General features: G+C 42.5%; 2 protein-coding genes across 2 annotated transcripts; one reads left to right on the top strand and one right to left on the bottom strand.

Annotated features, from left to right (window-relative positions):
* The first annotated feature begins 82 nt into the window (after positions 1-82).
* On the top strand, positions 83-21235 carry LOC134651262 (nuclear protein localization protein 4 homolog). Its single transcript, XM_063506330.1, has 11 exons — positions 83-169; positions 487-750; positions 1592-1761; positions 2503-2675; positions 4658-4873; positions 6217-6409; positions 7826-7959; positions 10640-10800; positions 18741-18956; positions 19318-19494; positions 21119-21235. Exons 1-11 carry the CDS (start codon positions 149-151, stop codon positions 21233-21235), a joined length of 1842 nt encoding a protein of 613 aa, XP_063362400.1. The 5' UTR covers positions 83-148.
* On the bottom strand, positions 13881-15260 carry LOC134650746 (uncharacterized). Its single transcript, XM_063505678.1, has one exon. The coding sequence runs from the start codon at positions 15251-15253 to the stop codon at positions 13922-13924; it is 1332 nt and encodes a 443-aa protein (XP_063361748.1). The 5' UTR covers positions 15254-15260; the 3' UTR covers positions 13881-13921.
* Positions 21236-22715: the final 1480 nt, after the last annotated feature.

Genomic DNA, 22715 nt, shown 5'->3' with positions numbered 1-22715 from the left:
ACAACTACATTTCGTATATAAAGAACAAAGAGGTATCGTGACAAACAGTAAAATTCTCGTGGGAAACATTATGAACGTCTTGAAAAAAAAGATAATGACATGACAGCAGTATGTGATTGCTGGCCTGAGTGTGTATGTGTAGAACAAAATGTCAGGTTCAAATAAATTGGTAATATTTCTTTCTTATTAGTTAATTTCTGATACTTCCAACCTTGCGTGGCAAATGAAATAGACTTGCACTAAAATTCATCCTTTGTCAAAACCTTGCCAACTGTTCCGTTTACCCTAAATCCGACAGAACTTTCCCGTCAACTGTTTTTGAATTTTCCAACGATTACGCTATTGTTCTCCGCTTTCGTTTCAAATTTACCCTTTATCTCTTCATTTCTGATCGTCCCCGCACGCCTGGTCTTTCTAGACTCGCTAGAAACACGAGAATGACAATGCAATTTCGATGATCTGACGATTTGTTATCGGCGGTTCCAGACGCTGCGCGTGCAGTCGGCGGAGGGCACAACGCGCGTGGATATGTCCAGCTCTGACGTAACGGCGGCTCTGTACGAGCGCGTGCATGACGCGCTGCACCTGCGCTCGTTCGCCTTCGCGCTGCACCGAGATCGTGCTAAGCAGGATGAGCTCGTCTCCAGCAAGTCTCAGAGGCTCTGTGACGCTGGCTTACGCCACGGCGATATGCTGTATCTCAGCCCTGTTAATGGTGCTATTATCTTTGAGCCATCAGACACTGCACAGGTAACGATAACAATGCAATACTAATATGTTTATTTTACTTGGGGTATGGGGTTTGCCTATTATTTATTGAATATTTGCCTAATACTCATATTGGACATCTGTGTATAAAATAAATTAACTGAAAAGAGAAAGGAACCATAGAAAAGAAAGGAATTAAAATTGTTAACATATTGTTTTCAACAACATATTTATTTCATAACATTATGTGCTGGAGTACTTACAGCAAAACAACTAAAAAATAAGGTTTGTTCAATGTCATTTAAAAGGTAAGACTATAGGTGCACGACTGGTGCTGCCCTCATTTTGGCGAACTTTCTACGTTAAATCTTATGGAGTAAAATTAGTTCAAGCGGCTGCCGCTAGTACTAATGGCGGACATTCCATAAGATAACCTGTGTTTGTGACGATCAGCGCCACTTCCCCCTCCACCGACTTCGCACCTTGCCAATATCATTTATTTATTTAAGTTAACTTCTATAAAGAAAAGTACCTACTGTGTATAATTGCATGAATTTTATAGTCATATAAATTGTATTTTTCTTATTTACTTGTAATGTATATTAATTATAAGATGTAACATTTTGAAAAGATCTGTCCCACTGAGTTTGTTGCCAGTCCCATATTGGGATACCCTCCAATTGATGGGGGATTTAAATCTTCTCGAGGCAGAGGTGTAGGGTTGGAGTTGGTGTAGCTTTATTTGACATTCATAAGCGCATTTTAATATGCCTACCTACTTGAATCAACTATCTTTTATCTTATCTTTAACATTCACAATGGTTATGGGATTAAATAAGTGTACAATAATACCCTGTTTTCCACGACATGTTCATATATCCAGGCCACTACTGCGGGACCATCACACATGGAAGCCGGGCCGTCCACGCCCATGGAGACAACTACCCCGGCTTTGTCTAAGAATAGTAAAACAAACAAGCCAGCTGAGGACGAATTAGATCTGCAGCTATATCAGATGCCTGGTCACATTCAACGCCAGAGAGATCCTAAATTGTAAGTCATATGGCCATCGGGTTTTAACACATTCAGTGCCGAAAACTTGACTATCGGGTATTTTATGATTCCGGTTTTTTTTTTATTTATTCAGAAGTTCAACAGCGTTTACATCAAATAATATACAAAAAACATGAGAACTTATAGCATAGCCAATAACAGAACTTCTACTACTGCCTTTGAATACTGCCTTTTAGGCATTTGATGATTTTTTTTTTATTTATTATTTATTATTTCGTTTTAGATAGGCAGCTGATGCTGGTGCGTCTAAATCATAGTTCACTTAGTACGATTTCACTGTTTTGATAGTTTGTCGAGTCTATTTTTAAATTGATTCACACTTGTAGAGTTCACAACTTCAGAGGGTAATTTGTTCCAAGCATTTACTATACGATTTGCAATAAAGTTTTTCCCGACATTTGTTTTGTGCTTTGTTGTTACTAGTTTAAGGTAGTGTCCTCTTGTGCGCGTGTTTGGGTTTCGAGTGAACAGGTCGCTTAGCTCTGGACAGTCGTAATATCCATGCATAATTTTGATTTGATGTTATTTTTCCTGTATTGTTCTGATTTTTGTACAATAAAGTTGTTTTACTACTACCAAGTTCTAGAAATTCATTAGTTTGAGCTGGGTTAGAAGTTCAAGACACAGGCCATAGGTTCTAAATTTGAACCTATGGACTCCGGTTTGAAGATTCCTTATCAACAGGCAGCTGCCATCTTCAAATGAAAATTTTCTCCTCAGGTGCAGACACAATTCGTCAGGGTGCTGCGTACACTGCTCCCCGCTGGAGCCCTGGGATGAAGGCTACCTGCGTGAACACAACATCAAGCACATGTCGTTCCACTCTTATCTGCGCAAAATCACTTCCGGCAAGTTTGTCTCGCTGACAGAGCCGAACCTTACTATTAAACCAGGTTAGAAAATCTAATTAGTTTGTATAATAGAACTGTTACATAGTTATGACGGATACATAGCAGAATGTCCGAGTCGCAAAATGAGCACTAGTGCAAATCGCAGAAGGTGCTGGTAGTAAAACCTGCAGCGGGCTCAGCACGGCCGTCGTTTTTATCGACTATCACTATGCCCGTCACTTTCGCACTTACATACTTGTTAGAACGTGACAGGCATGGTGATAAACGATAAAAATGCGACCGTGCTACTAGGGCAGATCGTAAAACGAGCAGGTCGCGAAATGAGCAAATCTAAAAAAGTGCAGGTCGCGAAATGTGCACATCGTAAAAAGTGCAGGCCGCATAATGTGAAAAATCGTAAAAATTGCAGTACGCCAAATGTGCAAATCGTAAAAAGTGCAGGTCGCGAAAGGTGCATATCGTAATGTCATATCAAAATAATAAAAAAAATACCAGCTAGGCTTGTTTCAAAATATTTTAACATTCGGTAATCAACAGAAGCCTTATTGGCAACGATTACGCTCTTTGGAACTGTAGAATCCGAGCTCTATTTCAAAATCTACACATTATGACATCTGTACATTTTGCGATCTTCTCATTATGAGATTTGCACATTTTGCGATCTGCTCATTTTACGTAACCTGCACATTTTGCGACTTGGACATTCCGCTATGTGTCCGTTATGACGAGTCTTTATATTTTAGTATCAAGATTGTTGATATATGGCTGAGGGACGTGACGAGTGGAGACTTCACCAGTGCTCTCCAAGCCGCTCTATCTTGGGCCCAGTGCATGCTAGCCTGCAATGTGCTAGCCTGTTTGTCTCTGACGGATTATTTACATAGCCAATACAGTAGAGTCCGATTAGTACGACTTCGCATATAACAACCAACCGCTTATAGCGACGTAAGTATAAGCACTTGTTTGGTTTTAGTACGAGCTACTATGAAAGTACAACCGTTTATTACGACTCCGCTTATAACGACCGACCGCTTTTAACGACGGAAATTGACACAAAATCCGTCCGTCAAGTCCGGTTACAACGACGAGCGACGTAATTTTTACAAATAAATTGTTGGTAAGAAGCTTACTCCGTCCCGCGCACCCAACTCCCCTCCCCCCTTTGCCTATACGCAGCAAGATGAAAAACTGTGACTTTTCGTAATCTTGCAAACTAAATAAAACCCAATTCGCATTATTCAATTGAGCTTAAACTTCACATACATAATTATGTAAGTTGGGTGACAATGCAATATTTTGGTACCTTCGAGCTGGAGGTGGCCATAGGAACTGTTTGATAATAATCCTAATTGAGTTTGGGTTTGTAAGAATTGTCTCAATTGAGTATAGGTTGCTTGGTGAAACAAAATTAAACAGTCCGCGATAAAGGCTTGAGTCAAAATTGAAATGTTTGACAAAAAACTTATTTATTTTTTGATTGTCACCTTGATTAGATCCCTAAAAATTACGACTTTTTATTTTACGGGATTCGAGTAGTTTGCGGATGATGAGTGAGTACGCGAACCTATAAAAGTGGCTTCTTCTAAACACACAAGTCTCTGCATTTAAGACTAAATGTTGTAATACTAAAATAAATGAATATTTTAATTAAAATGTTTTTTTTCGTTGATTGTCGCATAAGTATTAATAAATAAAAAATGATGTTATTATTTTAATTAAAAAAATATATGAAAATTGGCAGTTCGTTTAGTACGACGTCCGGTTAGTACGACGTAATATCAGCGGTCCCTTGGGCGTCGTTATAACCGGACTCTACTGTACTTGGTATTGGGTACCGTTAGAAGTGCCTGGCGTTGGGTTGTTGGGTGGACGATATTCGGAAGATTGCGGGTCACTTCTGGATGAGATTGGCTCAGGACCGGGATAAGTGGCGTACTTAAAGAGCCCTATGATCAGCAGTGGGCGATAAAAGATATGATGATGACTGTTAGGTCAATTTGTTTACACATGATTCCTGTTCCCAGGTTGTACGGAGCATCCTCCCTGGCCGCGCGGCATCTGCTCCAAATGCGCTCCCGGAGCCCTAACCCTGAACAGGCAACCGTTCCGCTTCGTCGACAATGTTCTGGTCGAGTCAGCGGCTGTCGTTGAACGGTTCCTGGGCTACTGGCGCACTTCGGGGCATCAGCGAGTCGGTTATTTGATTGGACAATATGAGCATCACCCGTTGGTGCCACTAGGTATGTTTAGATTATTCTAAAGAACTTGTTTAACTGCCATCTGTCAAGTTTGGCCGTCATTTAACTTATGGATTTTTATATGAGATTTAAAACATTTGCGTTTTGAACACATATTAAATCACAATTAAATACACAATCGGCCGCCACGACAAGTAAAACCTGTGACGAAACGTCGGTAAATAAATTCGCGAATTCGTTGTGTAATTTTAGTTCCGCTAAAGTCGAAAGTGCTATAAACGGCTACAGTTGGACTTTTCGTGGATTATTGTCCTACATTTCAAATGTCATCTCTAAAGGCACTATTTTGCTTTAAAATGTAATCATCTATTAAAGACACTGGCACAGAATAAATAATAGTACTAAGTACAGAAGTTTCACTCTAACAAAACACGTCTATTAAGACAGATATGACCGCTAGGTGGCGCAAGCGCGAGCAGACTTTCGTCCCGTAGCGGTGCGCGGCAACTACTGCTCTAGACACCAAAATTGGTGTCGGCCGCATGTACTTGTAGCGACGCGACGAAATCGCGGAGTGAGCCACGCCTGACACTGGTCCGTATTCCGGTGTGATTTAACTTGCCAGTTTCCTAATGATTCGGTCAAGTTATGTTCTAGGTTCTAATGTATGGGGAAGACAAACAAATTATAGCCAGCCTTTTATGAATGTAGTATATATGATACCTTTGGGTATGGTGCTTTACGCATACTAGCGTCCCAACCCCTACCCCTGCCGGAACCCCCCCTTTTAATATGAAATATGTCCCGGTTGACAGTTTATTTTTATTTTTGGGGAAAGTATATAATATAGACAATATTAAATTCTTGACAAAAAAGATTATATTAATTTTTAGGGTTCCGTACCCAAAGGGTAAAAACGGGACCCTATTACTAAGACTCCGCTGTCCGTCCGTCCGTCCGTCCGTCCGTCCGTCTGTCACCAGGCTGTATCTCACGAACCGTGATAGCTAGACAGTTGAAATTTTCACAGATGATGTATTTCTGTTGCCGCTATAACAACAAATACTAAAAACAGAATAAAATAAAGATTTAAGTGGGGCTCCCATACAACAAACGTGATTTTTGACCGAAGTTAAGCAACGTCGGGCGGGGTCAGTACTTGGATGGGTGACCGTTTTTTTGCTTGTTTTGCTCTATTTTTTGTTGATGGTGCGGAACCCTCCGTGCGCGAGTCCGACTCGCACTTGGCCGGTTTTTTGATATGATGTACCATATTCATGTTATAGCTAGATGAACTTCATACTACATTCATAAAAGGCTGGCTATAATTAGTTTTTCAAAAAACACAATTCGACCTAATCATAAAATGTGTGTTTACTCCACAGGCATCCGTGCGAGAGTAGAAGCGATCTACGAGCCGCCGCAGACGTCATCCCGCGACCACGTCACCATAGCCCCCGACCCTAAAGGGCAGCTGGTGGAGCACATCTGCTCCAAGCTAGGGCTCCGGCGGGTGGGCTGGCTGTTTACTGACCTGCTGCCGCTACAGGACAAGCCGGGGCAGGTGCAGTGCACGAGGTATGTACCGGTAGTAGATTACACCAACCAGAGAGTTCACCGCTTGTTCTCTGACCTACTGTTAAGTTAACTGGCATTTAGTATAACTTATTGCAGCGGTCGGCAACCTTTTAGCAGCCAAGGGCCACATAGTAGTTAACGAAGTTGACGCGGGCCGTACTTTGTTAATATTTATGACTTTATCAGACATTGTCGTTTGTCAATATTACATACAAAATAGCCAGGGAGGCTCGCGGGCCGCGACTGACAGGATCACGGGCCGCAGGTTGCCGACCGATGACTTATTGCTTATTGCATAGATGTAAGCGAATCTATATTCTTGTGCTTTTATAAGTAATAGTAACTGATTTATGTAAATATTTATTTAATAAATAAACATGTCAAGATTGTTTACCTTTTTTCTAATGCTAAAAAAAACTAAGTATAGTACAGTATGTGCTCTTAGTACAGTATACAAGCACCTGGCAATTGTTGTCCGTATTCGTCTGACTGCTAAAAGCTAGAAATATATTAATGTGGTAAGCATATGGTATATTATAACATGGTGTGTACCGAGTTCACCTGGTTCTTCTAAAGTGACATCAATTGAACTATCATTTTGGTATCTTGGATCATAGAGAAATATAGTAAGACAAGAGTGCTCACGCCATACATCAGTTTTGGTACCAAAAAGACTATTATTTTCATAGTCTACAACTCTACATCTAGCATCGAGTAGCGGACTATCTGTACTGCTACTTGACAACAGATGTAGCACCAACCGGAAAGTCTAATGGTGCTATCTATTGTCAAGTAGCAGTACTGATAATTCCGCTACTCGATGCCAGATGTCGACTATAAAAATAATAGTCTTTTTGGTACCAAAACTGATGTATGGCGTGAGAAATCTATGTATTTTTTTTCTCTATGCTTGGATTGCTTACTTCGATATAAAAACAAAGATTATTAGGCCGTTATAACCATTTGAACTGATGCAACTTGGACTGTAAAGAAGTTACATCTTGTTCCTTACTTTTTAGGGTTCCGTACCCAAAGGGTAAAAACGGGACCCTATTACTAAGACTCAGCTGTCCGTCCGTCCGTCCGTCCGTCCGTCCGTCTGTCACCAGGCTGTATCTCACGAACCGTGATAGCTAGACAGTTGAAATTTTCACAGATGATGTATTTCTATTGCCGCTATAACAACAAATACTAAAAACAGAATAAAATAAAGATTTAAGTGGGGCTCCCATACAACAAACGTGATTTTTGACCGAAGTTAAGCAACGTCGGGCGGGGTCAGTACTTGGATGGGTGACCGTTTTTTTGCTTGTTTTTTGTTGATGGTGCGGAACCCTCCGTGCGCGAGTCCGACTCGCACTTGGCCGGTTTTTTAAAGTAATAAGTAAGTTTTATTTTAACTTCCTTTGTCCGCAGGGGCGTAGACACGCATTTCCTATCTGCTCAAGAATGCATAATGGCGGCGCACTTCCAGAATGAGCACCCGAACGCGTGCCGGCACGCGGACAGCGGTTACTATGGATCCAAGTTCGTCACCGTGGCGGTTACAGGTTAGTTTCTGAGGGGCACTGACAATCCAACCTCTAGACTGAGCTTAGGCCAATTCTTTCATGAAACCGATGCTGCTAAAAATACGGGGGTGCGGGGGGACGAGGTGAGCGAATCCCGTGCCGTGATTGGTCCGTTCAAAGACACGGACCAATCACGGCACGGGATTCTGACACTTTGACTCGAAGATGGAGTAAAACTACCGTATATAGTGGCAGAGGGGGTAGCGTTACTATGCTCAGTCTAGAGGATGTCTTGTCTGTGCTGAGGGGCTACCGCGAAAACCGACATTCGCAAATTGCGGGGATCTTTCTCTTTTACTCCAATGAAGGCGTAATTAGAGTGACAGAGAAAAATGACCGCAATTTACGAACTTCGATTTTCGCGGTTATTTCATTTTTGATCTGAAGACTTCTGTTTACATTTTCTGAGTAAATATCGCCCTATAGTAGTCTGTTTCCCTTTACTGTACTGTAGCAGGGATGTTGCGGATGCCGATTTTTTTTACATCCGCGGACGCGGATGCGGATGCGGATTTTTAAAGGCTCACATCCGCGGATGCAGATGTCAAGGTAGGTACATAAAAAACGTCAAATATTACATTTTAGTAATTTTTATTTCAAAAAACCGGCCAAGTGCGAGTCGGACTCGCGTTCCAAGGGTTCCGTACATTAAGTCCCATTCACGCTTGACTGCTCATTTCTAATAGGTTTTTTTGGCGAATGATTTAAATTACCTAGCAGTCTAGCACTTACGCCGATGCTAAGACGTTCTTGTACCGACCTGTTCCACATCCGCATCCGCATTAAACTCCGCATTGATTTTATGTGGAAGCGGATGCATATGCGGATGTTGAAAATAATGCGGAAGTTCCGCGGTTGCGGATGCGGATATTCGCAACATCCCTGCTGTAGACATAAATATTAGGTCAATGCTGGCATAACCGCCTTTGGCTTATGGCTAATACGTCTGACGGAGTCCTCTCAAGTTTTATAGTAAATGTTGGGTCCCAAGGGCCTCTTTAAGAACTACTTTGCCAGTTACGTCAATGCAAGCTAATTATTCATAATATCCACGAGGCGCGCACTAATTCGATTCCTTACATTTCATCCAAAAAAATATTGTATGGCAACTATATACATAAACGCAATATTTCCCCGACAGAAACGCAATTTTCTTGTTTTGTCCATACTACAATATGGGCTCCCAGAGACCTTGACGTCACGTTCCCTTATCGTTTTGTTTAGGGCGTTTCGCGTGTGAAGTGCGACTGTCGGCCTTTGACTACAATTTCTGACTTTTGTGTTACTTTAATGCAATGGGTCCCATATAGACATTTGATCCTAAAAACAAACCCGATCGATTGATACCATAAATGAAAATTAGTCATGTAGCCTATTAAAAATTACCTTTACAGTACTAGTGCGTAAAATAGCACTTTTCGTGCGTATGTCGAAACTTTAAAGTGCCATATGTACTGTAAAACGTTGTTCGATACACGTGCTAATAGGTAATTCGCAACTCGTGTCGATTTAACACTCCCTTCGGTCGTGTTTTAATTTACCGCCACTCGTTTCGAATTTCCTCTTTTTCGCACTTGTATCGAAATGAACTATTTTTGCATGTCAGGTGACAGCACGAACCAGTTCCACCTGGAGCCACTCGTTTCGAATTTCCTCTTTTTCGCACTTGTATCGAAAATAACTATTGTTGCATGTCAGGTGACAGTACGAACCAGATCCACCTGGAGCCACTCGTTTCGAATTTCCTCTTTTTCGCACTTGTATCGAAATGAACTATTGTTGCATGTCAGGTGACAGCACGAACCAGATCCACCTGGAGCCACTCGTTTCGAATTTCCTCTTTTTCGCACTTGTATCGAAATGAACTATTGTTGCATGTCAGGCGACAGCACGAACCAGATCCACCTGGAGCCACTCGTTTCGAATTTCCTCTTTTTCGCACTTGTATCGAAATGAACTATTGTTGCATGTCAGGTGACAGTACGAACCAGATCCACCTGGAGCCACTCGTTTCGAATTTCCTCTTTTTCCCGAATGAAGGTTGAGAGAGGCGATGGCTGAGATACGCGTCATACTCGTGAACGGGTGCTGTTTGTGGAGACTGGTCTATTTAAGCTAACACGAGCTATTATATTTAGTAACTTTATTTTTGAGTATAATTACATGGACACACCTCATTCGGTTCTCGTATGCTATTTTATTTTTACTATCATTTTCTTTAATTTAATGAATGTTTTTAATTAGGTATACAGGATTTTGACTCTTGGAGACCCTATACATCTCTAAGGATAATTTGATTAACTACTATATATTTTAATCTTTTAGTTATGATGACACTTAGAGACATTTACATCTCTAAATAATTTTAGATTATAGTTTTTGTATCTTTGTGTTTTTTTTTTTTTCAATACTATTGTTATTGCGTTTTCTGTAATTCGACATTTAGAGGCTTTATACATCTCTATGTTAGTTTGATTTGATATTTACGGCTTAGTTGTATTTTATAATTATTAATGTGTTTTTTTTTTTGCTGTATGTAAATTCCATATTGACGTGTAAAAGTGCCCTTGTGGCCTATTTGCTGAATAAATGTTGATATTTGATATTTGATATTTGATATTTCGCACTTGTATCGAAATGAACTATTTTTGCATGTCAGGCGACAGCACGAACCAGATCCACCTGGAGGGCTACCAGGTGTCTGCGCAGGCGCAGGCCCTGGAGCGCTGCGGGCTGCTGCTGCCCACGCGGGACGCGCCCGACCTGGGCTATGTGCGCGACCCCACGCCGGACCGACCCGTGCCCGACGTCTATTATAAGGTACAGGCTTCAATACCAAATCTACCTGATTCTTGAAATGTTACTTCGTATTATTAGTTATTTTATCGGAAATCACAAATATTTTCCTATATAAATATAAATGGACATTTTTACACAAATAGACTAAGCCCCACGGTAAGCTCAAGAAGGCTTGTGTTATGGGTACTCAGACAACGATAGATATAATATACAAATACTTAAATACATAGAAAACAACCATGACTCGAGAACAAAATATCTGTGCTCATCACACAAATAATCCCCTTACTGGGATTCGAACCCAGGACCGCGGCTTCACAGGCAGGGTCACTACCCACTAGGCCAGATCGGTCGTCAAAATCGTTCTTATGTGTTACGATATAACGTATAGTAGGAGAAAGGAGTTTGTTAAGAACTATAGATAAGGAGCGTGTACATGAATCAAATAAGGAAAAACTTAACATCTTGTCGTATTAGCGCCACTTGCACCATTCCACTAACCCGGGGTTAACCGGTTAAACCCGGAGTTACTATGGTTACCAGTACAATTTGTCACTGGGATGACGGTTTAACCGCGTAACCCCGGATTAGCGCGATGATGCAAGTGGCATTTAGGCTGTCAAAGAGAAGGCAGAAGACCGCCAAACATGGAAATTGCTCCACCGACAAGACTCTTACTCTTAAATATATGATGATGATGATGAACGATATAACGGCTTATGTAATGATGATGATGAAAGTATTTCTATAGTTCGTTTATAATAAAGCTAGGGACCAATAAAACGAGTTGGCTGCTTGAAGATTTATTGACAGATCAGAAATCCACAGCGTCACAAGTGGACCAGTAACAACACGACAACGACTGCCGTCCGCGGCGACTACTATATTTATTACTATAACAAATACTTATTAATAGAAAAAAAGGTATAACACACACCTCTTTTACTATTAATTATTCTTTTCACACCACCTATTCGGAAAAAAGCTTTTTCACACCTATTCTGAAAAGAGCTTTTTCTTCCCTGCTAGGAGGGATCAAAGTGGCACTTTTCCTCCCTGCTAGGAAGGATCAAAGTAACGCTTTTCTGTCCTAGCACACTATTTTTACATTGTTTTGCACATTATTTTTTTAGCTTAAATAATCTGTTTAAGCATCAGATTGTGTCAACACTAAGATTTTTTATTTTCCTCATAGTTGATGTGAAAAGCAGTATGTGTCACACGGTATCAAAATTATTTCGTCTTGGGCGTTAACACTTGAATCCCTCATTACGCTCAGGATTCTACTTTGGAATCTTTCACTACGTTCGAGATTCTATTGTAGAATCCATCGCTTCATTCAGGATTCAATGTACGCCCTTGACGGAAATATATCATTTTGATCCCTTGTAACACAAACTACTATTGACTATTCGATACGTCGACCGTATCTACGTGGTCGAAGTAAACGATAGGATAGTATCAGGTGGATGTCTCTTAATAAAATTAGTAGATCTCTTCCGATAATTAGTCTGAAGAGTGCTGAACTATGATCCACCTACTATTATCCCAAATATGCAATACAATTTGGGCCGATTTTTATTTTGTTGTCGAAAATTATTTATTCGAATGATTTGGATAAAATTTGTCTGTTTTCGTAACTCAGAGGAAGATTTTTTAGGATTTACGATGTAGTTGAGCATATTTTGTTCAGAATACCTATATCCACCAAATTTATTCGACGATACGATAAATTTTATTACGATAAAAAATTCGGCAACAAAATTAAAAATTGGTCCATTTGTGTATCTACGCGGTCGAAGCAAACGACACAGCACGATATGTGGGCTACCTCCCATTAACAATCGATGGAACTAAGTTCTATCCGAATTTAAACACTACTGCTAAACGACTTTAAAGTTAAATGGGAGGTACCCTGATAAATACGAATATCTGGGTGACCGAGCTTCGCTCGGAAAACATATAAAAACTCGAAAATACGCGTTTTCCCAGAGATAAGACCTAGCTAGATCGATTTTTCGCCCCCGAAAACCCCCATATAGCAAATTTCATCGAAATTGTTAGAGCCGTTTCCGAGATCCCTGAAATATATATATATATATATATATATATATATACAAGAATTGCTCGTTTAAAGGTATTAGATAAAATATAACAATCTAGTCGTTCCTCGCCGTAAACCCTACATCACAGTCTTAGACCCTACGCGGCGCCGCGTGTAAATACTATAAATATATCTCTTACCCTAAAGCGGGCCGTTACATTGACATTAATATGTACTTAGATCAGTTAGCTATACGTGAGGCTTGGCTTCTGTCACATCGATAACAAAAATATATGTATTTAAAGGGGCCCACTGTTTACCAGTCCGCCGGACGATATCGGCCTGTCAGTTAAACGCAAAATGACAGTTTCGAACAACTGACAGGCTGATGTCGCCCGGCGGACTGGTAATCAGTGGGCCCCTTAAGTGGCAACCGAACCACAGCAAGCTTAAAATACTTCAAAACTTCTATAAAAAAAAACGGCCAAGTGCGAGTCGGACTCGCCCATGAAGGGTTCCGTATTTAGGCGATTTATGACGTATTAAAAAAAAACTACTTACTAGATCTCGTTCAAACCAATTTTCGGTGGAAGTTTACATGGTAATGTACATCATATATTTTTTTTAGTTTTATCATTCTGTTATTTTAGAAGTTACAGGGGGGGGGACACACACACACACATTTAACCACTTTGGAAGTGTCTCTCGCGCAAACTATTCAGTTTAGAAAAAAATGATATTAGAAACCTCAATATCATTTTTGAAGACCTATCCATAGATACCCCACACGTATAGGTTTGATGAAAAAAAAATTTTTGAGTTTCAGTTCTAAGTATAGGGAACCCCAAAAATTTACTGTTTTTTTTTCTATTTTTGTGTGAAAATCTTAATGCGGTTCACAGAATACATCTACTTACCAAGTTTCAACAGTATAGTTCTTATAGTTTCGGAGAAAAGTGACTGTGACATACACGGACAGACGGACAGACAGACAGACAGACATGACGAATCTATAAGGGTTCCGTTTTTTGCCATTTGGCTACGGAACCCTAATAGCGCCGACCGTAGAAGTTGGCTCGCGGAAAGTAGAGGTAGAAATTAGAGACGGCCGCAGTTGGAGATGACGATGGAACTGTGAGGCTTACCAGCCAGGTCACCCGTGCTGCTGAGCCGGTCGACTATCTCCAGACCTTCGACAACGTTCCCGAAGATCGCCGAGAAACCGCGCATCTCACGCAGTACGATCCTGAACTGGGAGCCGACCAACCCGAGCATATCGTGCCGCTTCTGCGATCGACGCATACCTACAGAACCGCGTACGGCCGGCAGCCTAGAATCATCCGGCATGAAGTACCCCTCAGCGTAAACGCTGCGTCCGCCGCGACCGTTGTTTAACTCAAAATCTCCAGTTATAACGCTCTCGCCTTCCCAGCATTGGAAAACGCAGCAGCCGCGATAGCCTACCCCGAGTTCCCCTGTAGCTAAAGCTGCGAAGTTGCGTGACATACGCGGCGCCGCGTCCTCTCGCAAAGCGATGACCACCCGGCCTGCAGGAGCTCTGTCGACTTCCAGCGCGAAGAAGAAATGGGGTCTTGTTGATGGGGACGGAGGCGCGGCTGCGGTCAGCGAGCGAGCGAACAGTTGCGCCATACAGTAGTTCGCTAAAAAAAGCACCGGATCAACCGCTTCCGGAGGCCCCGGTACCTCAACCGCCAAAGCGTTCCGCAGCAAATCGAAATTGACAGGCGCTAGTGAGCAGCGCGCTAAATCGTCCAGTCGACAGTTTATCAGGGTCCGATCGTATAGCGCTTTCAAGCGATCACGTTCAGCGGCAATAACCGGCAATGCTGCATTCGCTGATGGTTCTGATTCGACGACCGGCGAGGCTAACTCCCCTTCTAGTCTCAGTTTGAGGGCAGTAGCGGCGTCTAAAGCTCGGAGCAGCGAGTTCCGCTGGCGTTCCGCTAGGTGGATCAACTCCGAATGCAACGCTCTTCCGTCTCGGAGTAGCATCGCTCGTACTTCCGCGGCTGGACGGAGCATATGCGGGGCATGCTCGGTGCACGCACGACAGGCTAACACATTGCATGTAGCACACCAGAGCGCTGGCATCACATGCGGAGCGCACACATCCTGCTCTTCAACCGTCAACGCATCCGACTCTTGATTCTGAAGACGAAGGGCCAAAGCTAAAACTGGTGCATGGGTCGGCAAATGCTCAACCAGTCCCCCAGGTGGTATGGTTCGCTTCCAGCAATGCACGCAGTATATCTCCCTCCCGGCGCCGAGGACGTGGCGGGTGCAAGTGAGACAGAAGTAGTGTCGGCACTGGAGTAGCTTGGGCTCGTGCTCGGCCTCGTCGAAGGCGCGGTGGCAGCTGGTGCAGCGGGCCAGCTCCTCAATGGAGCCTGGGGGCGGAGAGTGCGCCATCTGTGGTCAACACACGGTCAACGTTAACGTCAAGGCAAGGCTTTTAGAAATAAAAAATTGTGTTATGATTTTGAAAGAGTAGATGAACTCATAAAATTACGGAGCCAAATTGTGGGAACACTAACCATCCCTGAAAATGACTTTAGAATGTTAATGAACTCATTATCTTTTAATCTCTTCCTCTCTTAATTCTACCCAAATTCAGACTCTCTCGCGTCTTAGTTAGGCAGACATATGTTGATCTACTGCGGGCTGTTGTTGGAAAAATCTAGACCAAATATTATTGGTCCTTTTTACACTACCTTAAAAAATAGAAAGGCACATCCAGTGTAAATATATTAATTGACGTACACCGTTTCGAACAAAAAAGTCCCGCCGAGTTTCTTACGCCGGATTTTTGGACAGAAGTTTATCTATAAGGACAGATGATAATTTCATTTTTGACATAAAAAGCGCAAAAACCTTAATTAAAAAAAATGTTATAGATTTAAAATATTCAAAGTTTAAAAATACTCACTTCACCGGTCACCCTTTTCCCGCTTTTCCGCTCGTCCCACTAGTGACCCGTTCACATCCTCCTAACTAACTACCGTAACTAAACTTAGTTGGACGAGCTCTGCCACATCACTGTTATGTACACAGCCAAGCTGGACGCTCGATCAACAGATGGAATCGGCGCCGTGACTTTGTAAGGACGTCGCTTTACCGCAGAATAAATAATACACAGACGACGTATGGCGTTGCCAGGGTTCATACGCGCCAATGGTTACAAAAAGATTTGACCATAGTATCACCTTCGTACACAATTCTCTTTGTCTAACAAAACCGATACCTTTTTAACAGCGGAAGGTTACTAATTATGTCCTTCCCTAACGCACGAAACGTTCACTTTTTCGCTCGGCTCGCTAAACTTTACGTACATAGTCGCAATGGGTTGGGGTTTACTGTTTTGGGCACTTCAGACCGAAAAAGAACCGGTAGAATATTTAATGATATTTCGTACAAGAAATATCATTAGTGATTAGACGAAACTCATTAAACAACAGACGTCAATTCTGCAGAACTTTTTCGACATAAGAGCGTTGTTTCTCCAAAAAACTGTTTATCTAGCTGCCACCGTGCGGTGCGCGATACGAGCGTAGCCGATTAAGTGGTTTACCCACTTTGTAGCGAAAACCGCCTACGAACAGAGAACCCGCCTAGCGGGTCGCTACCAGTGAATGTGTTAAGACGCTAAAAATTTCCGATCCAATTTACGTTACCCCACGACAAAGTCACCCGGCATGCACCCGCGACAACTTCGCACCGTAACGCCGCCCACGCGCCCGCCCTGGAAGGGCGTAACTATCACCCGCTGGTTCATGATCACGTCATTCTGTGCAATGTCGTCAGATGGGCGAAACTTTACAACCGACCCACACCAAAAGGGATTAAGTTTGTATGAAAATTGTAGGGACTTATGACCTTTTAGGTTGGGACAGCGGCCACGTTATAGGAACGAAAAGGCTTAAGTCAGTATGGGATTCGAAGAGCGTTCAAACTTTTTTCTTTAAAGGGATATCTGCAAGATTATATTGTCAGATGCGCGAGGCTGTTGTAATATCTGCTTAAAACCAAAAGGACATTTGTGACGTTCCACGGAAAAAGGTACCTTATGGCGGCTGGCGCTTACGTCGCATAGCACCGCAATAGTATTGTAATAATGGCGTAAGAGTCAACCGCCATAAGGTACCTTTACCCTAGGACGTCACATATACCAGTATGAAATTCATATGCTGTTATGACTTTTTCGGTTAGCATATTTACTACGACACAGGACCAAACTGTACAATCACGATTATAAATTTATCTACCGTTTTCGGCCCTATGTCTTTGGACATAAAATATATACAGAAATGTTGGTCGGGACGTCCGTTATCGTTATCACCGCCCGGCGTATCGATTGCGTGCATGTAGGTCACCTAGGCATTTCGCGGTGATAGGTATCCTAGGCTTTATTGAATGCCTGGTTGGGCGCACGCGTATTGGTGGTGGTTTCAAGGTCGGAAGCGATGTTGATTTTGGCTTTGGATATGATTTATGATTGTAGGTAGTATTAGTTATTTTGTTCCTTGTGGCAAACGGTAAAATAAGTTTCATTAGGTCATCAAATTCCGGTAAATTATTTGGTTCATCCTAAAAAAAGAACGTTGCAATACTTGCAATTGAGAAATTTAGTAAGACCTAAATACAAGTGAATATTATAGATATGAAAGTAACGGAAAGTTTTAAAAAAGTTGGATATTTCTGGGAAAACACATAGGAAAAATTTCATACTATAATTAAGCTCTCATTTTGTATTTCCTCTTCTCGAAACTTGAAAGAAAATGAAAATAAGTAGCTAACATTTTGGTACAAAAACTAGATAGGTCGAGAGCACTACAATGACTCCTGTTTCTTTTGAGAACAGGACATACAATCTTTATCCTCGTAAGGATCCTAAATACAAAATTTTCCTATTTTTAATTTGAACCTTGTTGTATAGTTAAATGGGAAGGATTTCGTTAAATGAAACAAAAGAAATGCTACTTTATTTGGTTTATGAAAGGTTTTAATTAGATTGAATCGGAGTGTACATTATGATGCACATTGAGCCTTACGAGGTTATATTTTATATTCGTGTGTCTCAAGTGCACTCGAACTCTCAAATATTAAATGGAAGGCTATATAGTCTGGATTGAGGACGTAGTAGAAATCTAGGCCAAAGCCCCATTAGGTATGTCAAGGTTTTACGCGATATGAAATGATTCCCACAGGTATGCTTTACGATAAGTTAGCGTACTTAGGCATTTTGGGTACCACGCTAAGGGCTCATTTAGACGGTGCAAGAACCCGCATGCGAGTTTTATTACATTGTGTTATTTGATCGGTCGGTTTTATTGTAACCTCAATGATCCGCAATGTAACTAAAATCGCATGCGAGTTCGCGCGCCGTCTAAGGGCTCATTTAGAAGTTATCATGCCAAATTTTACTTCCAGTATCCATAAGCTCCAGCTTATACGGATATGTGTATGCATTCTTACTGCCAAGTTTGTGCAAAGTTAGCGTGGTCAGAGTCTTCATTCATGTTTTGCTGTTCAATTATCCTAGGCATATGTTTACTTAGAAATAGATATAGCAAGTACTTTTATTTGAAATTATGTAGTTTTCTATGTCACTGCGTTCTATCCTATCTGTGATCATTTATGTATCATGTTTCAATTGGACTCTCGTTAACAATTAACCCAAACTATTGTCTTCGGTTACTGCGATAGTTACTCTCGCATAATTGATTTAAATAACATCTAAATTTCGAACCCTTTTTCGCGTTGGTCAACCGGTGTATTTTAAATAAAATTAATAATACGCGATATAATCCTTTACATCATTTTGTTTCATGAATTTCAACCATATTATCCTTACTGCACACAACGCCGAAAGCCCTTTTAAAATCCTCATTTGTTTCAGGAAAAAGACGCGTATGGCAACGAAGTGTCCGTCTCTCTCCGAAGGGTCCCCGTAGCGTACCTACTAGTGGACGTGCCCTGCGGCGTGAGCACCAACGCCTCCCCCCTCCTCAGCCCGCGGGCGGCCTTCCCCCCCGCGCACCGCCCGCTGCCGCAGTATCTGCAGACGAGGGAAGCGCTGCACAAGCATCTGGAAGATTCTGAGAGTTTCTTAGAGGTCAGTGTTTTGATTTATGGGCAATAGGTGTCAGTCTCTCTCCGACGGGTCCCCGTAGCCTACCTACTAGTAGACGTGCCCTGCGGCGTGAGCACCAACGATTCCTATCGCTTCAGCCCGCGGGCGGCGTTCCCCCGAGTTTTGATCTACCTAAGAAAATTAAAGTCTACGCCTTGTTTACTTTTGGCTTTTCCGTGAAAATCGCAATGAATGTATATTTTACATTGCCAGTTGCTGGTGAAGTATGCATGTGCTTCTTAGTTGCTAAGTCCATCTTTAGTACCATATTTTATGCAAAATAAAGATACTTGATTTGATTTAATGCAAATAAAGAATTTACTTTACCTTTTTGATTTGACAGGCGATGTCCGATCTCCACACGCTGGTGTACGTGGCCAGCAACGAGACGCTGCCGATCCCGCTGGAGGCGCTGGACGCGCTGCTGGCGGCCGTGCGCGCGCGCGACGCGCTCGCCGCCGAGCGGTGGCGCGCCGACACGCCCGCCTGGGCCACGCTAGAGCACCTGTGTGCGGCTCAGGTATGTCTACACACGCTGGTGTACGTGGCCAGCAACGAGACGCTGCCGATCCCGCTGGAGGCGCTGGACGCGCTGCTGGCGGCCGTGCGCGCGCGCGACGCGCTCGCCGCCGAGCGGTGGCGCGCCGACACGCCCGCCTGGGCCACGCTAGAGCACCTGTGTGCGGCTCAGGTATGTCTACACACGCTGGTGTACGTGGCCAGCAACGAGACGCTGCCGATCCCGCTGGAGGCGCTGGACGCGCTGCTGGCGGCCGTGCGCGCGCGCGACGCGCTCGCCGCCGAGCGGTGGCGCGCCGACACGCCCGCCTGGGCCACGCTAGAGCACCTGTGTGCGGCTCAGGTATGTCTACACACGCTGGTGTACGTGGCCAGCAACGAGACGCTGCCGATCCCGCTGGAGGCGCTGGACGCGCTGCTGGCGGCCGTGCGCGCGCGGTACCTAAACTACACTACACTTGACCAGCTGGCCTAGCCAAGGCATACAGAAATATAGTAAGAGTAGAGTGCTCACTCCATACATCACGCTACTCGTTGCTAGATGTCGACTATGAAAATAATAGTCTTTTTGGTACCAAAACTGATGTATGGTGTGAGCACTCTATGTATTTTTTTCTCTATGGCCAAGGTGACAATCACTTGCGCTTCGCAATCGAATCGCTTCGTGTCTCTCTATCACTCCTCCATATTAGTGACACAGTTGCGTTTCGTTCGCTACGGAGCATTAGCGATTGGCATGTTGTCTACGGGGCCAGGCGTGGCTTACTCCGCGATTTCGTCGCGTCGCTACAAGTACATGCGGCCCACACCAATTTTGGTGTCTAGACATAGTAGTTGCCGGGCACCGCTACGGAACGGACGCCTGCCCGCGCTTGCGCCACCTAGCGGTCATATCTGTCGTAATAGACGCGTTTTGTTAGACAGTGAACCTTCTGTACCTAGTACTATTATTTATTCTGTGACTTAACACTCAGGCGATGTTGACCTTTACACACTGCTACAGATACATTAGGTTGCCATATGCCAAGATTTACCCTTACATGTCAGGGTTAGAATACTGGACGACACATATGCGACCCAAGCATATAGTTAGAGAAAGGAGAGATAGAATGCATCACGCTTTAATCAATATGACACAGAGATTCCTAGTTAAATTCCATTGCCTGGGCCACGCTCGAATATTTATGTTCAGGAAGTTTCTTCGAACTGAAGTGACCGCCATTTTCAACTTTATATTTCTTACTGGTGACACCACTGGCAATCTATCTGGAATGACGAGTAGCGAATTATATGTATTTACAGATGTAGTGCATAATTGTTTTCCATGGTATTTTCTCGGAAACTTTCGTATTTGTCATGCTACTTCAGTCAACCTCAGTATTTTATGTACCGAAACTGACTGAAATAGCAAGACAAGTTCGTACGTTTCCGTGAAAATACGATGTAAAATAATTATGCACTATTACATCTGTAGGTACACCTGTCATGTTGTGCGCGCGTGTGTTACAATAATAATACTTTCGCAGTTTAATTCGCGTATTTTCAGTCAGTAAGTGCCACATGTTTGCGTTGTTATTTAAACTTGATTTGTGTTACAATTATTGTAACATGTGTTATGTGCTCAGGACGACCAGATGGCAGCATCAGTGGGCGACGAGAGCGGGGTGTGGACGTGCGGGATCTGCACCTTCCACAACTCCATGCGGCGCGACGCGTGCGAGATGTGCGCCATGCCGCGGTGAGCCATACTTTGACAAGTAGTGTTGAGTCGCTCACTCGTGAGGCACCTCATTTGTACCACTCATTTTGTTAATTTGTCGCAGTACTTCGTACCGAAAAAATGTCTTACTTCACTCCTCTATTCATTTTACTTGATTCTAAAATTAACTTTCTCCTAATAATTCTATTCTTAACCTCCAGAATTGCACTCCAATTAAATGTTACTATTTATTTATTTATAAAGGAAGTGATGAATACATAAATATGTATATACATTAAATATTTTTGTCGCCGTTGGAATTAATGGAATAGTCGACGCTGAAAATATGCTAGTACCTCACCTCATTTGAAGTAAGACATTGTAACACCTCATTTTAGAAAATGAGGTACTCATACAAACTCATTTTAAATTGATGTCCTACCCATCACTATTGACAAGTACAGGGACCCGTTTGCCTTGCTTGTAACTTGTAATACTAGTGGCTCTGTGAGCTGTAGACCTCGCGAGCATAGCTTATTGGGACCGTGCACGATGACAGCGCCACACAGCGGTTTGATCAATCAACAATACAAAGATTTTAATTTATAAAAAAAAATACGAAGTTTAAGTGAAAAAAAAAATACAAAAAGTTATGTCTTACTGGGGATCGAACCCAGACTGTCTGTGTGCAAACAAAAAAAGCGATTGTTTACAAAATGCACCATGATAGTTCGGTATCATCTTGGGTCGTTCCATTTGTTTTTCGTCATGTTCTTAAATTAGTCCTATTCTGCTTTCGTCACTCTTTCTACATTCGTCACAATCGTCAGTGGCTTTCAATGTAGAATGAGTGACGAAAGCAGAATAGGACTAATTTAAGAACTTGACGAAAAACGAATGGGACGACCCAAGATGATACCGATAGTTCTTAGCTAAGCTGACGAAATTCGGCTACTCATTCTCGAGTACAAACTAAATATCTAAATACCGCCTAAACCAGCAATACAATTTTTCTGCATTTTTTGCCATTTACTATGTAAATATGTCTCAAAAAGAAAATACTCTTATGATATCGATACGACTATTTGTTTTAAGCGCGAGGTATCACAACTCCTCCATTTTTGAAAATTTCCAAAAACGGGATCGACAAAAAAATTTTATTTACTCATAGAATCTGGTCACAAAATTTCACAAGAATCGGTTGAGAATTGTGACCTGTAGAGGAGAACATCCGGACATACAAAAGCAAAATGCCCGAGTCAAAACGTAGACCTTCGCTACGCTTCGGTCAACAAGTGGAAGTCCCTTTTTAACAAAGGCTGTCAAAAAGTGACATCCGCTTGTATTACAAGTTACAAGCTTTTGAGAAACGGGCTCCAAGTCGCACCAGAAGTTGCTAAGCGGGCGAGGTGCTCAAAATTACCTTGACGCGCTCTTATTCTTTTAACAATACAGTCGCGTCGAGATCATTTTGAACACCTGGCCCGATACAACTATTGCTGCTGACTGTACGAGATATTATT

The sequence above is a fragment of the Cydia amplana genome, chromosome 9, assembly GCF_948474715.1.
Source record: "Cydia amplana chromosome 9, ilCydAmpl1.1, whole genome shotgun sequence".
Classification (NCBI taxonomy): domain Eukaryota; kingdom Metazoa; phylum Arthropoda; class Insecta; order Lepidoptera; family Tortricidae; genus Cydia; species Cydia amplana.
Note: the sequence above shows the minus strand (reverse complement) of the source record. Positions and strands in the feature narration are given on the sequence as shown.

What these genes read in the sequence shown, in the direction of transcription:
- LOC134651262 (XM_063506330.1), top strand. Translation starts at nt 149, where the DNA reads ATGTCAGGTTCAAATAAATTG. An exon ending in AGCCATCAGACACTGCACAG is followed by an intron (nt 751 to 1,591) that starts GTAACGATAACA and finishes TCATATATCCAG; the next exon opens with GCCACTACTGCGGGACCATC. An exon ending in GGGCAGGTGCAGTGCACGAG is followed by an intron (nt 6,410 to 7,825) that starts GTATGTACCGGT and finishes CTTTGTCCGCAG; the next exon opens with GGGCGTAGACACGCATTTCC.
- LOC134650746 (XM_063505678.1), bottom strand. Translation starts at nt 15,253, where the DNA reads ATGGCGCACTCTCCGCCCCCAGGCTCCATTGAGGAGCTGGCCCGCTGC.